General features: G+C 41.1%; 2 protein-coding genes across 2 annotated transcripts in view; both read left to right on the top strand.

The window, feature by feature from the left end:
* The first annotated feature begins 779 nt into the window (after nucleotides 1-779).
* Nucleotides 780-6,444, top strand: LOC121882684 (G-protein coupled receptor family C group 6 member A-like). The gene is made up of 7 exons (XM_042391096.1): nucleotides 780-1,173; nucleotides 1,289-1,455; nucleotides 1,695-1,804; nucleotides 3,282-4,058; nucleotides 4,197-4,412; nucleotides 4,896-5,022; nucleotides 5,191-6,444. Exons 1-7 carry the CDS (start codon nucleotides 983-985, stop codon nucleotides 6,372-6,374), a joined length of 2,772 nt encoding a protein of 923 aa, XP_042247030.1. The 5' UTR covers nucleotides 780-982; the 3' UTR covers nucleotides 6,375-6,444.
* Nucleotides 6,445-8,905: 2,461 nt separating this feature from the next.
* The window catches only part of ngs (notochord granular surface), a 65,268-nt gene continuing 57,468 nt past the window's right edge, over nucleotides 8,906-16,705 (top strand). Inside the window, exons 1-2 of the mRNA XM_042391354.1 lie at nucleotides 8,906-9,093; nucleotides 10,100-10,184. Coding sequence (XP_042247288.1) covers nucleotides 10,180-10,184 — 5 coding nt within the window. The 5' untranslated portion in view covers nucleotides 8,906-9,093; nucleotides 10,100-10,179. The remainder of the gene's footprint in view (nucleotides 9,094-10,099; nucleotides 10,185-16,705) is intronic.

Below are 16,705 nucleotides of genomic sequence, written 5' to 3'. Positions count from 1 at the left end.
ACTGTATCATTAATGTGTATTCACAAAAAAAACTGGAAATAGGTTCCCTAAACCTGCCTTTTTATACAGACAAGTGAAAACATGTGATATGCGAAATATGTGCATAAATAAAGGCATTTAATGTCTTGAAAAACACAGAGAGAGGCATTTCTCACTTTTTCTGCATTCAGCAGGTCCCCCTCTTTTTTTTTTGTATCATTAACGTGTCAGCAGAATTTAAAATTGCAGCATTGGATTGGGGTAGAGCTAATTTTAACTACTTTAGTTAGTAACTTTAGGAGTAAAAAGTGCAGTATTTCCTTCTTGTTGTATGCAAGTACAATACTTGAGTGGTACTTCCTATTACTGTTTTTATGGATTTTTTTTAAATATGGAAGGCTCTTAATTTTGCATTTCTTTGATGTCAGTCTGGATCTATAATCAATGTATTATATAGCAGTTTTTCTTATAAGTTTTGCTCTGTTATTTTAAAATAGCACACCCTCTAAATTTCGATCTAGGGCAAGAAATTCATAAGAAATGAGCGAACAAAAACAAGGTAATAGATTTCCTGGTTTGATAACTCCACAGAAGATTTGAGAATGGGTGTGGATGTCTTTACTTCCTTTAGCTCTTCTTCAAATATGTATTTTCAACCACTTGGGGAAAAACCTTTGTCTTCCTAGGAAGCTTTAATTGGGTGACACTGATACCATCAGGCATTGTTGCACAACATGGTCATCAGTGCATAAGTTCTATTTACGTAATGGTGACAAGACTTGCAGACAACATTTTCTACATTCCTCATGTCTTACATATGATACCTTATAAAAAGATGAGGAACAGGATGAGTTGTATTTCCAGTTCAAGAAATTCACAGACAGCTCTGACTTCTACAAATACACTGGTGAGACAAATCCACGGGCATTCACAACTGAGATTTTAGTGGAGATCTGGAAATCAGACATACTTTGAAGCAGATTTTTGCTAACTAAAAGAATAAATGAAGAAGACAAAACATTTCTTTAGTTTCTACTTCTTTGCCTTAGTTTTTCTGGGCCAGATTTTTAGTACCACAGGTTCCAAAAATGTCACAGTTCCAGGTGACATTATGATTGGTGGATTGTTCCCAATACATGAAAGTGTGAAAATGATCATTGGAGAAGATGGCAGGGAGACAAGGACCTGTGACAGGTAGGTTTTACCCTGATGTGTGTTTTTATTTGAAGCACATTGAGCAGTAAACGTATGAATGTGTGTGTTAAATTTGGGTGCAAGTGTTAAAAATATGTGTGATTGGATCCCACAGGTTCAGTAATGCTCGACTGGTCCAGTCTCTGATAATGGTGCACGCAGTGGAGGAGGTAAATAAGAGGCATGAGTTGGGGAACCTCACCCTTGGATTATTAATACTGGACTCTTGCGGGGACGTTACCACTGCCTTGAACCAAATCCCATACTTCATGAAGAGAAACCGTGAGTAGTCTCAGGACTAGAAATGTAACGCATTAATTCAAGAATCTGTCGTGATAAACATCCATCAATAACTGTACTTTAAAGACTTTTTGGGATTACTGTGATACATAGCACATGAATTATGAAAACGATTTCATGACTACAAAAAGAGAATAAAAAATGTCAAAAAATAATATGAATATTGAATGCAGGGGCTGCCCTCTGAAATTATTTATTACTATCCATTAAATCCCATAAAGTGGATGGTCCAGACAGGTCCTCCCCACCTGTGTTGGCTGTTGTCGGTGAATACTACTCAGAGATATCCATATCAGTTACTAGGCAACTCAACCTGGAGTATATACCTCAGGTAAGACTGAGCTGTCTTGACCATGTCTTGATGAGCTGCTAAATTCTGAATGAAAGATTTCTGCATTCATAAACCTCATAACAAAAATGAACTGCAAAAAAAATCTCACCAGAAAGTCAACAATGCGATAGTTCAACATTTTGGAAACACGCTTATTCACTTTTTTGCTCAGACTGAGATTGATACCACTCGCTTATCTATCAGCTAAATATGAAGCTGCTGCTAGCACATAGTTACAGTTAGTTAGCTTAGCACAAAGACTCAAAACAGGGGGAAACAGCTAGCCTGACTATCCAAAAAAAAAAGTATAAAAACAACACATTGTAATTTTAAGGGGTGCTACATGCTGTAACTTCCTGGAGTCTTTTGTCATCATGAGTTTGCCAGACAACCAGCAGTGACTCGCCCAGTCAAGAAATTAAAGCCAAAATGTATTGTTTTTACACTTAAGTTTTTGTTTGGGTTAAACAAACAAAATATAGCATGTTAATTAGTGAGTTTTAGAGGTGTTGGAAGAATTGGGACCTTTGGACAGAGCCAGGCTAGCTGTTTACCCCTCCCAGATAGAATATGGAAGTGGGCCACTTCAGGCAATGATGCGGCATTGCTGGCCTTCTTCTGGCCAACACAAAATGGATGTGAACCTGAAATGGCACACATATAAAATAACAAATATGGCCCAAATATCCCAAATCAAATGTGGGCCTTTTTTGGTAAAGATGTGGTCCTCTCAGGTATGTGTATTCTGGATGTGGGCCAGCTCTGGTTTATCTGGTTTGTTCTTTGTTGACATACAGCTTGCTTGTGGCCCAGATCTGGGAAACAGGAGTGGACCCCACAAATGCCATCATTCCACATGGTATGTGGGCCGGATCAAAGTGCTGAAAGTGTCGAGTGTGTGTTGGATCTGGGCCACAGCAATTTTGCTATCTGGGCTGCTTCTAGTCTTTAAACTAAGCAAAGCTAAAGGTGCCCACACATGATGAGCAGTGAAGCTGCTCTGTGCTGGATGTGCCATTGTTTTTTTATGGGGTGAGCATTGGTGCCCAACTAGGTGGAAGCTCTGCCCTTGGTGTTCAAAATTGTCACTGAACGCTGCACTCAAAGTTCAAATTATTACAGCTTTGACCTTGGTTGCCATTGACCTTTCAAAGCCCAACCAATGAGATAACAGCTGTATGTGACGTAGCCAGACGCAACACATTTAAGCAGGGGAGGTAGAGAGTGATAGAAGAAAAACTGCACTATGCTCTGCGCCCTTCCTCATGGTGAGCATAGAACAAATATTTTATCATCTGAAGGCAACTTAACTGGCTGAGAGTGGTATCAATCTTCTCATCTAATTCTCAGCAGGAAAGTGACTAAGCTTATTTCCCAACATATCAAACTATTCCTTTAAGATATCAAGTATGTATATGAATGCAGAAAAAAATGTGTCATGTGGCAATTTCTTATATGTTTTGTAACATTTCCACAGATAAGTTATGGTTCAACCGCTGGTATCCTGAGTGATAAGATCCGTTTTCCAAGCTTTATGAGGACAGTACCAGAGGACGATCACCAAGCACGCGTCATCATGGAGATTGTCGAAAAAAACCAATGGACTTGGGTTGGTGTCGTCATAACTGATAGTGACGCTGGCCGCTATGCACGGGACCGACTCCAGCACTATGCAAAAGACAAAGACATCTGCTTTGCCTTCGTCTCTGTCCTCCCAGAGGTTCTGAGTGACAGCGAACTCAAGGACAGCATCAATGCCACAATTGAAGACATTACTAAAAATGAAAAAGTCAAGGTCATTGTGTCCTTTGCCAAAACTGACCACATGATGTATCTTTTTGACAATCTTCTCAAGGATTCTCGAGGCAGGGAGAAAGTTTGGGTGGCCAGTGATAATTGGTCAGAATCACCTAATGTACTGGGAAACTGGACTTTAAGTGATGTAGGAATAATCTTTGGGACTACACTTAAATCTGGAAAAACAAACAATTTTGAGCAGTATCTCAGTAATCTTGATGTGAACCCTGACCACAACAAGAACAACCCATTCTTGTATGACTTTCTTAAGAATCAACAGCAAGGACAAAAAGCTAGTTCCTCACATGTAGAGCTGAGAGCCATTGAGGTACTAAAGCAGATGATATATCCGCATGCTGTGTTCAGTGTTGAGTTGGCAGTTAGAGCTATTGCTCAGGCTGTTGCAGACCTATGCGTCAACAGGGACTGTAAGACGAAGCGATTAAAACCCTTGGAGGTGAATGCACACACATGAGCACACACACATATATGACTAAATGTGAAGTAATATGACTTAAAATGAAAGTTGTGAAAATGAATTTCTTTTTCAGCATGATCACAAATTCACTCCGTTTTCAACATTTTTCTCTTCCAGTTACGAGAAGCCTTAAAGAGAGCAACGTTCCACATGGACGGGCGAAACTATACATTCAACGAAAGGGGTGACCTCAACTCAGGATATGAAGTCATCCTGTGGAGGAGCCAATCAACCTCTGTGGATGTGCACTACATTGTGGCTACTTACGATATAGAAAACAAGACGTTCACTTTCATCTCACCAAAAACACGTCAAGATTTCCAGAATGTCACAGTAAGGATTTACCTTCCTTTAATGACTTAATTGACTCTTTTATCATGTATTTATCACTCTAATTTCTATTCTATGTATCCTTTTCTTTACATTCACTCAGTTAATGTTTAGCCATGCTAGTTTTGTGAATCTATGCATGTGCTGGTCAGTCAGTCCACCACTTAAATCCAAACTAAAATGCCTCAGCAACTGTTGGATAGATTGGTTGAAATTCTGTAGACGTTAATAGTCCCTGGAGGATGAATCCTAATTATTTAGCAATCCCCTGACTTTTACTCTAGCGCCACCACTAGGTTGACTTTGCCTAATTACAATACAGCCTCACAGAGCCACTAGCATGGCTGTTGACCCTTAGTTGTGTTTTCAAAAGATGAGCATTTCATCAAAGCATTACCTATCATAGTCCTTCTATTTCTCAAAGACTGTAGCATATTTATGAACTCTATCAAGAAAGTGCATAATAAGGATTCTTTCTCTTCTCAGAGAAATGTGACTTCCAGGTGCTCAGACACCTGTAAAGTAGGCTACGTGAAGAAGTCATCTGATCACCAGCCAGTTTGCTGCTATGAATGCAATCCCTGTCCTGAGGACTCCTTTTCGAACACAACCGGTGTGTATCTGACTTAAGTAAACTCCAATAACATTGATGACCTGTATTATACAAGAAAAAACAAAACAATGGTAACTCTGCCAAACAAATATATGACTTTGCCAACTATGAGGGATAAAGGTATATCCGACTTGAAGATTATAATGAGCATTCTTCATCTGTTTGCAGATTCCACACAGTGTCATGAGTGTAATAATGTTACTCACTACTCCGCTGAAGGAAGTCAGAATTGTACCCCCAAGAAACCTGTTTTCCTGAATTGGAGTGATGAGTATCATATCGTGCTGCTGACAGTTACTGCTCTAGGGGCACTGCTTACCCTTATTGTTGGGATCATCTTCCTTGCACGTTGGAATACCCCTGTTGTGCGTGCATCTGTGGGCCCAATCTGCATCCTCCTCCTCCTCTCTCTCTTGAGCACATTTGTGAGTGTAATATTATTTGGTGGTAAACCCAACCACTGGCAATGCCAAGCTCGACAGGTACTCTTTGGCTTGAGCTTCACCCTGTGTGTCTCCTGCATCATGGTCAAGTCCTTCAAGATCATCTTGGCCTTTGAGTTTGACCCCAACACTAAGAGAATCCTGAAGAAGCTCTACCAACCCTACATCATCATTGCAGTGTGCCTGTCAGGTCAAGTAATCATCTGTGCCGTGTGGCTTGCACTCAAGCCTCCAACGCCCCAATGGAAGCAAACAAACAACAAAAAGATGCGTCTGCACCTCTGCGATGAAACATTCTTTCCTGCATTTGGTGCCATGTTAGGCTATATTGGCGTATTAGCTTTCATCTGTCTTGGTGTTGCTTTCAAGGGCAGAAATTTACCTCATAGTTACAATGATGCAAGGTTCATCACCTTTAGTATGCTGATTTATTTCATCAGCTGGATCATCTTTGGCCCGGTGTATGTCAATGTAGAAGGTAAGTACCATCCAGCAGTAGAGATGGTCGTCATCCTCCTCTCAGCCTACGGCATCCTGTTTTGTCAGTTCCTCACAAAGTGTTACATTATTCTGTTTAAACAGGAAGCAAACACAGAGAGTGCGTTCCGCCAGGAAATCAGGAACTATTCCTTGGGTGATAACCTAAATAGTAGTAGTGGGAATTTGGTCTCATCTTCATTTAGCTCTGAGGGGATCCAAAACCCTGCTGTAGATGTGGAATTACCAATGTCAAATCCGCTGTCATCAGATCCACTGAACTCATCCATGGGCTCTGGTCTGTCATCAGTCTCTAGTAGTCCAGTCTCAAATTCACAGTTCTCTAAGTTGCAGAATGACCACAGTTCCAATAAGAGGCAGTTAAGGAAATATTTAAGCTTGCAAACACAACACCACAGTGATTCACAATAGTAAAAAATCATTACAATATTTACATCTAAAGCATAAAATGTATTGGTTCAAATATTATCAGGGCAACAATAATTTTTATTAGTGATTAATCTGCTAATCATTTTATAGATTAATTGGTTCATCATTGTGCCTAAAAATGTCAGTAGATTGTAAAAAAATAAGGTATTAGAATCTTACCAGAGTTTAATGTGACTTTATTCAAATTGCATGCTTAATCTAACTTGACCAATGGTCCATATGCCTGGATTTTCAGTTTACTATCAAATCAAGAAAAGCAGTACATCCTCATATTTGAGGACCATGAACCAGAGAACGTTTGGAATTTTAAGAATGCTAGCAGCACGGCTCCAGAGATGTCAGTGTGTTGGTTGGTCAGTTCACTGCTTTGGTCCAGACTGAAATATCTCAACAACTATTGGATGCATTGCCATGAAATTTTAAACAGACATTCGTGGTCCCCAGAGGATTAATCCTAGTGCCATTTTCCTCTAGCGCCACCATGACGTTCACTTTGGGGTTTGTGGAGTGAAATGTCTCAACAACTATTGGGTGGATTGCCATGAAATTTTAAACAGACATTCATGTTCCTCATAGGATGAATTGTAATAACTTTGGTGATTTCCTGACTTCATCTAGCACCATCTGATCAAAACTTTGTTGATCAACTCTTGTTGCGTAAAAATGACTGGAACAAATGACTGCTTTTCAAAATTGTTTCTGATTAATGGTGACTAATGGATTAATTGACTAATCATGTTAGCTCTTAATGTCATTTGAGGTATTTAAGGACAAAATATTATTGCAAAAATACCTCAATCAAATATACAGTTGATGTCAAAGGTCGTTGTGGCAAGAATCAGTACTTTACTTTGTAATCATTCTGGTACAAGTTTGCATTATCATGGATTTGGATATAATTATCTGTTTCTTATGGTGATGTATATATTTAGACGTATGTGTGTCTAGGGACTGAAATCATATCACACAAACCTTAGTCAGAGAAAGGCAAATATTATCTTGAAAAGAAACTTCTCTTAAAGTCTAACAATCTTCTCTACATCTTCAAGTAAACTATGTAATGATTAATATACTGCAGGCTCTCTGAGATCTCACATTTCAGACTGTAATACTTCATGAAGGTGGAAAATGTGAATAAAAAGTGTTGACTGACTTACCTGTCATTAGTGTTCAAAATTGGAGTCTGTTATTTGGCTTTGTATCACTGTAAAAATTAAACTGATGATGACTCACAGTGCTGGAAAACCAATTAAAAGATCATTTTCTTCCTTGTTTTGCTATTCTGACTAATGAAGGAAGTACCTGTTCCAAAGAAGAGTCTGTTTGCTATCTTATCACTCTGTAAAAATGAAAACAATGATGACTCACAGAGATAGACAACCAAATAAAACTTTTTCTTCCTTGTTTTGTCATACTGAATAATGAAGGAAGTACTTGCTTTTCTGCACCCACTTAGATTTTTTTCAACATTTGATTATAAAGGAAGAATATTTTATTTTAGTGCTCCTTGTTGGGAGCTGGTGGCACTCATATTTCTGGACACAGAGCCTTAGGAAAAATGACTTCAAGCGTGTCTCATTGTTGGGTTTGGTCCCAGATGTGTCCATTGAAGGAAAAAAAACACATACACCATCCTCCTCCTATTGCTCTGGTCACCCTAGAGACATTCCTCTCAATGATCCCACCCACTACCAAAGAAGTCAGTAACACTGACTGTCATAAATATAAACCAGAGCAGATCAGTGTGTCTCCTCCGCTTTCAACCCACTGTAGAAGAGCAATAATATACTCTTTGTGACTTCTCTCATCTCATCTGATCACTGGTTGCTCTATGCTGTGCTTTACCAAGATTTGAACAAGAATTAGCATGACATCAGACATAGCGGAGAGAATCTGGATTGTTCCACATTTTGAGACATCACAGGAGATGTGTTGTTGTGGTTTGTAGGACAGAGCATCGCTAACCAATGTCACAGGCCCCTATCAGATCTGCCAGTGGTCAAATTAACGAATCCAATGCAATTAGTCATTCAATTTACTATGAGATTCTGCAGTTGCTCTGAGTATGTCTCTCTTCCTCCCTCTCTCTTTTTCTCTCTCTCTTTTTTTTCTCTGGTTTTCCATTATGGGGTTTTCTGTTTATCTGTTGTGGTCTTGACTGTTCATTTCTGCTTCCCATGTCTTGCTGTGTGTATTTGTGTGTTTCTTGTCTCTGTGTGAATGTGTACACACAGTGATGTCCGTGTTGTCAGTGTGTAGGTGTACACCGACATCAATCTGTTTGTGTGAAGGTGTGTGTGTGTGTGTGTGTGTGTGTGTGTGTGTGTGTGTGTGTGTGTGTGTGTGTGTGTGTAGTGACTGTTCATGCCTCACTGTGGGACGCGTTGATTAGCGCTCACTGCGGCTCAGCTCCCAGCTGTCCTTGCGGCTGGCCACTGATTGAAACCAATCAGGCTGGCGATGGCCCCATCGCGGTGACCCCCTCACCCCTCCCACCCCCGGCCTAATCACCTGCTGATTGGCCCACGCAGGGCCCCCTCCCGTTGGCACGGAAGGTTAATTTGACCGGCGGATGAAGGCTCCAGGAGGGAATAGGAACGTGCGCTGGGTGATATTGCATGGATATAGCCCACCTGTCAATCACAGCCACTTAAAGGGGAGCAGCGAGGGAAACAGTGACAACCAGGGAGGGAGAGAGGAGGTAGGGAGGAGAGGAAATAAGGGATGGTGATGTCGGTGTAACTGTGTGCTGAAGTTTTGTTAACTCAAGGTCCACTCACTAGCTTTTTTACTAGCTTTTTCTGGAGCCTCAAGAGATCATGTTTGTTAAATTGTCATGTATTCTATACAGTAGCATTCAGTTGAAAGCTCTAGAAAAAGCTAGTAAGTGTACTTTGGGTTAAGATGTTTTTTTGTGACTGAACTATAATATTCAGCTGTTTTTTTGTTACATATCTGTTCATATCTTTGTATTTTCTCTCACCTACATTACTCCTCCAGTCGTTTCACATAAATGATGAACTGAATCATCTGTAGCCTACCTGTTGTTATTTAAACACTTTAGATGTTTTAAAATATTTACATTAAAAAATAACTATTGTAATTCTGCAGTAAATCAAAGATCAACACAAAACTAAAATCTTGTGAAAATATTCCATAAAGTACAGTAACATTAAAAAAAAAAGCTAATTATTGCTGTACATTGCATAAACACCAAATCACATGAACAATATATTGATTAGGTAATAGTGATTTTTCATCAGTCAAGTTCATTAATTAGGTTATTTTATGATAAACTGAATACCACTATATATTTTTATAGGCATCTCTTAGACACTATGGACAAAGTCACATGATCTGAATTCCTAAATAACACAATTTAACTACTATTCAAGTTACAGTCATGTCTCCTTTTTTGTACAATCACTATATTGTTTGTACTGTACGCTGGAAATACTGTAGTATAGATGTTTATCCAGAGGGTGGCAGTGTTGTATTCAGTGTTAGGTTCAGACCATCCAATGCTTTTCTGTCAACTTTTTTTTTAATTTTAATGCTTCAGATTTGTCTTTAGGTTTATCGAATACCTCTCCTACAATATATATACAGTATATTTATAATTGTGCATATAAACTTGAATTTTCATTCTTGACCTTTGAAATAATAGTTTTTCTAAACTCAAAATCCACTTACTTGATTTCTTTCAGACACTTTCGTGGCCTTCATCAGCGGATGGACTTTGCTCAGTTGTCATCACAGGTCATAAGATTGAAAAGCTCCAGAAGAAATGTAGTAAGTAGACCTTGAGTTAAGATTTTTTTATATATAAACAGAAAACTGTATATAGAGATTTTTGTTCATTTGTAAGTTTTCAGCACTGGTGTATTTTGCAGTATCTTACATTACAGTTTTCTGCAAAAAAAAAATCTTATGCGTAATCAACAAAGTAGTATAGCAGTCAACAAAAGATACTTCCTCTCACCATCAACATTTTGACGACTGTGCACCCCTTCCCCCACGCTGGCCCAACTCTCCTTAGCCATGTCAGTCCATAGATTTCACCTTATCCCTTTGCATTGGTGTGTGTGTGTGTCTGTGTGTGCGCAGTTTGTGGCAGGTTCTTCTCCCTTCTAGTCTCTGGTGGGCAGAATAATGTTGCCAGATTACCATATCATTACCATATCATTTCCATGTCATTATCATACTGCTGCCTGCGATATGTGTTTGTGTGTGTGCACACGTGTGTGCGCGTATCTGAACTTTGCATCAGATCTTCAACTGTTTCTCTTTCTGTGTCACACACACACACACACACAATCCCCGATAGGAGTACACACATCCCTCTGACATGCTCCCTCTGTTTTTCACTGTCATAAACTCTATCTCTCTATCTCTGTCCCACACCCATGTAAGCACATCCTAATTTTCAATAATCTGCCATTCATAATCCTTGTCTGTTTATTTGTTTCTGTTAATCTAAATGCCAATTAAAATCAAAACACTTAATACTTAGAAGAATGGCCACAATAGCAAAGCTTTATTTTAGAGAAGTAGGTGGACTGTATTCATAGCGAGACTATATTTTGTAAAGTCTAATCTTTATTACTGTACATCACTACACTAACTTCCTGTTTAATTAGTTAATTAGAGTTATTACTCACTAAATATAAATAAATGGATCACCTTTTGGATTTAGACCACAAAAAAATATATTATTAGCATGTTATCTTAATTTTCATGCTTATTAGGTTTGTACAAATAAATGTCTCATTGGTTCAATATTTAAAATTCACTGATTTATGGACTTGTCTTGATAATTTGGCAGATCTTTCATATCTTGTTTATCTGTCCTCAAACTGGAGTGAATGTAAAATTAAACTGACCCCACAAGCAGTAAAGTATATATGATTATATATGAAGTATATATGATTGAATTGATTCTCGGAGTGCTGCATGTACCGCTAATAAGTTTGGATAGATGACAACTGAACATCTTTTGTACACAGTCAGAAATGCTGCAGTAATGGAGAACAGAACGCCCTCCTCTGTAATACAGTCAGTTAGCCATTCTGGCTCCAATTCTCACCCCACAAAGTCAGCCATTTTGGGGTCTGCAGCTGCCAGAAAGAGCCCATTTAGTGAGGGGAGCATGTTTGGGGTCGCGCCCTTGTTTACATGGGGAGCCAGAGCTGATGGTTTTAAAATGGCGTCCAGATGGTGACAGAGGCTTGATTGCAGCAGAGGGGGCTTCTCTGTCCCGCCCACTCCTGCTGTCCAGCTACTTTAGCTAAAGCTGCATCTCTCTATCTGCTCCCTCTACTTTCTATTATCCAGCTACCACTCCTGTTTTATCACTCCCTCCTCTGTCCAACACTGCTCAGAGCCGTGATTGTGTGTTTCCTCTGTGAATGTGACTCTAGACTTGTCTTTATATCACACTCTGTGTTATCTCTTCCATCATTTCCTTCCCTTTCTCTCTGTCCACTTCCCTCTTTTGCCCCCTTTTTGCTTCTCACTGATTTACTCTTTTGCTGCCTCTTACTCAAACACATCAACCCCTCCTCACACACATACACATACACACACACAAACACGAATGCACACACTCGCCTGCAGACTCAGGTGATGCACGGCAGCAGTGTGTGTACATTGTCTGTGTGATGGATTGGACGACCTGTTGTTAAATTACAGTGTCACTGCCACCCCCTTAAAGCACATGTTTAAATAAGAGTGCGCTGTATTAAGATGGAAAGGAGGGAAAGAGCAGAAAAAAGATACATAGTTTGATGAAGGGAGACAGAGGAAGAGATGAAAGAGAGGAGAGCGGTGCAAGACATACTTCATATCGAGCTTCTATCTCTGTGTATTCAACGGGTGTCTGCTTGATCACCCCAGAGAGGGAAAAAGGGAAAGAGGACAGAGTAGAGAGATGAGAGAAAAGGAAGTGATGGAGGAGGCTGGAAACTGAGGAAGATGATGGAAAGGAGGGAGGGGGAGCAGGGCATTGAAGGGAAAGTTGTGAAGGGGGGGGGGGGAATTCTACTGTGCATCGGAGGGAAGGGGGAGAGGAATGAGAGGGCGGGCCGCAGCTGATACAGATGTTGTGATTGTGTTTGTGTCAGTGTGAAATATGATTAGTGTTCTCTCTCATTAGGGAGCTGATCACCCTCGTGCCTGCCACACACACACACACACACACACACACACACACACACACACAAACACATATGCCGAGCTACAGTGTGAAAGCAAAGCCGCTAAACAGGATGGTGAATCAGCACGAGCGTGTCAGGATGTCTTTGAGTGTGACCCGTGCGAGTCTGCATTTTGCACATTTTTACTTGTGAATGAGTTTGTCTGCGTGCGCAAAGTGCATCTGCGTGCGTGCGATTTTTTTGCATCTGTGTGTTTGCGTGCGTACACACGGGCGAGTGTGCGCGCTCTCCCCCCGTCTTGGTAGCTGGTAAGTGATTCCACAGGCTGTTGGCGGAGCTCCAGCCCAGCTCAGAGGAGGGAAGAGACAGCGAGAGAAGTGAAGGGAGAGGAGAGGAGAAACAAGCAAACAGAAGAGAGAGAGAGAGAGAGAGAGAGGGGCAGAGAGAGAGAGGCAGCGGCTGTGTAATTAGTAGCAGGTTTTTGCAGCCCTCTGCTTCTGTTTAATTAAAAACTGAAAGAGGGAAAGAGGAAACAAGGAAGGAGAGGGAGCCTGCGAGAGTGAAAGAGAGTTTTGCATAGTTATTCTGTTTTTGCCAGGGGCAGGTGCGAGGCTGGCGCTGGGAAAGATGCCCAATAGCTCCGGGCTTCTCCCACTAGGCTTTAGGAAGAAGAGTTAAAGGGATGAACTCCACCAACAGTTTGATTCATTTAGAAAGTGAATTAAAAGTGAATGTTTGTGCTCTCTCATACTGAATGATGCACATGATGGCTTTTATCTTGCGTTGTGATGATGACAAGGCTGATGAGTCATAATGAAAGTGTTGATGATGTTGGTGGTGATGAAGAGGAAGGCTTTTTTTTTTTTTTTTTTTCAAATCCTGCAGCTTTGTATCGGGGCGATGATGACTCAGCGATATCGGCAGCAGTCGAGGTGCTGATGAAGAGTTCTCTCTGTCTTCACTAACCTAGGGCTATGGATCCATATTGCTGAGCACGCTCTTTCTCTTCCACCACAAACTCCTTTCTTTGTCTCTTTACTTCACCTCAACCTCAACGCCAACTTTGTTCCTGTCATCCGTCCCAGCTGTTGGGGATCACGCCCCTGTTTTTCTGTTTCCCAGTGTCTATTTGTGCTTTCTGTCTCTGTCCCACTGTGTCTTTCCTTTATCTTTCTCCCTCTGCAATGCCACATATAAGCCTCCTCTATCTGGATTGCTTTGTCACACACTGTGGAGCGCTGGAGAGCAGTGAGACTGAACCGTAAAGCTGTGCGTTGTGTAACCAAAACAATGAGCTGAAAAATGCTAAAATGCTTGTTGGATAATAACTGTCTGTGGGTTTGTTTTTATGAGTGACACCTTTCACATTCTATATTGTTCAGTCAGTCAACTCAGGTGGAATAGATTATTATGTAAATGCAGATGTACATTAATGTTTGGCATTTTGGACCTAATCGCTCCCCTAAGTAAACATCAAGCTCAGCACAGAAGGAAGTGGGGAGCAACGATACTATTCTACCCCAAGAGGGAAGGTAGACTGAGAGCCTACAGGTGGATGCTGAGGTGGAGATGTGGCTTTTGAAACACTATTGAACATCAGCAGTGACGGCAAAGCTTTGGGTTAGTCGTGTGGCAGCAGGCATGCGGCAAAAGTATAAGCAGAGCAGGTTTTTTTGCCACTTACTTCTATGGTAAGTAGCCATGCAGATAGTTTGGGTTCTATTTTCTCAGGTTTTGACATATCTGTCTCTGTAATATATATCCTGCCACCACCCCAATACAATGGAAGTGAATAAGATTTGATTTGTGGTGCTCACACTGGATAAATCAAAGACTTCATGCTCAATAGTTTTCACTGGAACTACATTCTACCAAATATTCCCTAAATAAAACTGTTCTCTGGTAATCGTGATACACCATATCTGGAATTACTTAATTTTTGTGTGCAACCACCACAGACAAACGTCAAATCACCTCCAATGTATTGTGTTGGAAGCAGAAATCACAGTATTGGATATCTTAAAACCTGGACAAATAAAAGCAAAACCATCTACATGGCTAGATAACGTAGAATTAAGTTAAAAAAAAATTGTTTTTCTGTAGTTTCAGTGAAGCTATCCTTTAATTACTGGCATTGTTAGTTAACAGTAAGTGAGTGGATGTACAGAGGTGAATGCTGTAGAAATTCAAACACTGGGAGCTGCACAGCATGGTTACTCTTGAGCTGCTGGCTGCGGCTTACTGTATGTTAGCTGCATTCCAGTGATACAGCCCTGACAGACTAAAAACTGTGCAGTTATGAGCACCGCTGTTTTTATCTGCTCTCCACCAATGTCGTTACCTCTTCCCCACTTTCCCCACTCTGTTTCTCTTTTGGTGTATTCAATATATTTCTTGACAAACCATGTTTTTCTCTGTTTCATACAGAGCTTTTTTATGTGTGTGTGTGTGTATGCAAAATGCTTTCGCAGACTGTCTCAGACGTGCTCTGTCTCTGTTTCTTTCTCTTTCATCGTTTTCTAAGTCTTCCTGTCTTGAGAAGTAAATGAGAGCGAGATGAACTGACATACGGTCAGGTAGGAAAATAAAGGCAGGAGGAAATAGAGATGGGGTGGGGGTCGGGGGGAGAGAGAAAGAGATGGGAATAGAGGGAGAGGAAAGGGGAGGGGAGTTGTGGAGTGAGGAGCAGCTGCCAAAGCCAGTCAGTTGGAGGAGAGTGAGGAGTAGGGAGATAAGAAGACAGCCAGAGAGCGGCAGCTAGCAGGCACCCGAAAGAAAGACATTGATACTCTCTCTCTCTACCACCACCACCACCCCACTCCACCCCTTCCTCCCCCTTCTCCCTTCCTCCCTCCACTCCCAGCCTCCTCTCCTCCTTTGTGCAGTGTCTCAACGGAGCTGCGTTTGAGTGGCAGGCCGTCACAGATCAGCTAGCAGCTAAAGCAGAGGGCTCTGTGCATGTGTGTGTGTGTGTGTGTGTGTGTGTGTGTGTGTCAGCCAAGGCAGGGGGCTGCCAGCCCAGAGCGAACAGATCAGGGGAGAGTCTAAGTGGGTTTATCAGTGCCGCCGAGAGCCAACACACACACGCACACTCACATGTCATAAACATGAACACACAGAACAGAAAGTAACAGACAAAACAGAAAGTAAAGAAACAAAGAAGTGCAGAATAAGACACACATGCTGTCAGATTTAGGCACATGTGTGCTCATGCACGTACACACACACACACACACACACACACACACACACACACATATACATACACATACAGGAAGAGAAAGGGGTATTAGACCCAACCAAAGCAAACCTGTGAGCGTGAAAGCGCCTTACTGCCTGCCTGCTAGCAAGAGATGTGACTGGATTCTTAAGCAGCCAGCTAGAGAGTGAGGGCTGCTAAATACACACACACACACACACACACGTACACACACGTACACACACATTCACACATCGCTCATATCTCAAGGTTCAGACGAAGGCTCGTGCCTCATTCCTCTTGTAGCTCAGTGCCTCGGAGCCCCAGCATGCTTGTTGAGGTAACGATTAGGTGTGTTTCCATGCTTCTGTCTGTGATTTCCCAGGGTGTCATATCATTATTGTGATCACATCTATCAACTTTTTATGTTATTTTTAAGGCAATGATGTTTTTATAAGATAGTGGAGTTTAAACAGAGGAAACAGAGGATGAAGGAGGGACACTAAGTGCCTGAAGTACAAACCAATGCAAGGGCCTCTTTACAGTGGCAGAGAGAGCTAAACGCACTGTACATAGATGCTGCTCTAATAAAAATTTTTATATTTACAATGCAATAAATTACTATTTATAATGTGGGAGGTGTCACTTGTAGTGGCAAACCCACCTCTGCAGTTCCCCTCAGCTCTATAGAGCTTTTTAGTGGCCCTCAGCGTAACTGTTTTGGTTCACACTCTCTCACTGCTCTCATGCTGTTTCCAGATTCAACAGGCGGCTGTTTTCAGTGCAAAAGCTCTAATAAACCGCTATACCTGCCCTGCACCAAATGGCAGATTGACAAAGTTAACAATCAGCTTATGAACAAAGTTGAGCGCTTAAAGAGCAGACATGGAAACTATAACAGAGCTACAAGAAGAGTGAATGTTGCATCAGGAGGTGAAAAACACAACTCCAAATGACTG

This window comes from Thunnus maccoyii, chromosome 17 (assembly GCF_910596095.1).
Source record: "Thunnus maccoyii chromosome 17, fThuMac1.1, whole genome shotgun sequence".
NCBI lineage: Eukaryota > Metazoa > Chordata > Actinopteri > Scombriformes > Scombridae > Thunnus > Thunnus maccoyii.
The sequence above is the reverse complement of the archived record's forward strand: the minus strand, read 5'-3'. Positions and strand labels throughout refer to the sequence as shown.

Coding starts and splice junctions, on each gene's coding strand:
- LOC121882684 (XM_042391096.1), top strand. CDS start 983: ATGAAGAAGACAAAACATTTCTTTAGTTTCTACTTCTTTGCCTTAGTT. Junction 4,059..4,196: donor AGCGATTAAAACCCTTGGAG/GTGAATGCACAC, acceptor TTTCTCTTCCAG/TTACGAGAAGCCTTAAAGAG. Junction 4,413..4,895: donor AAGATTTCCAGAATGTCACA/GTAAGGATTTAC, acceptor TTCTCTTCTCAG/AGAAATGTGACTTCCAGGTG.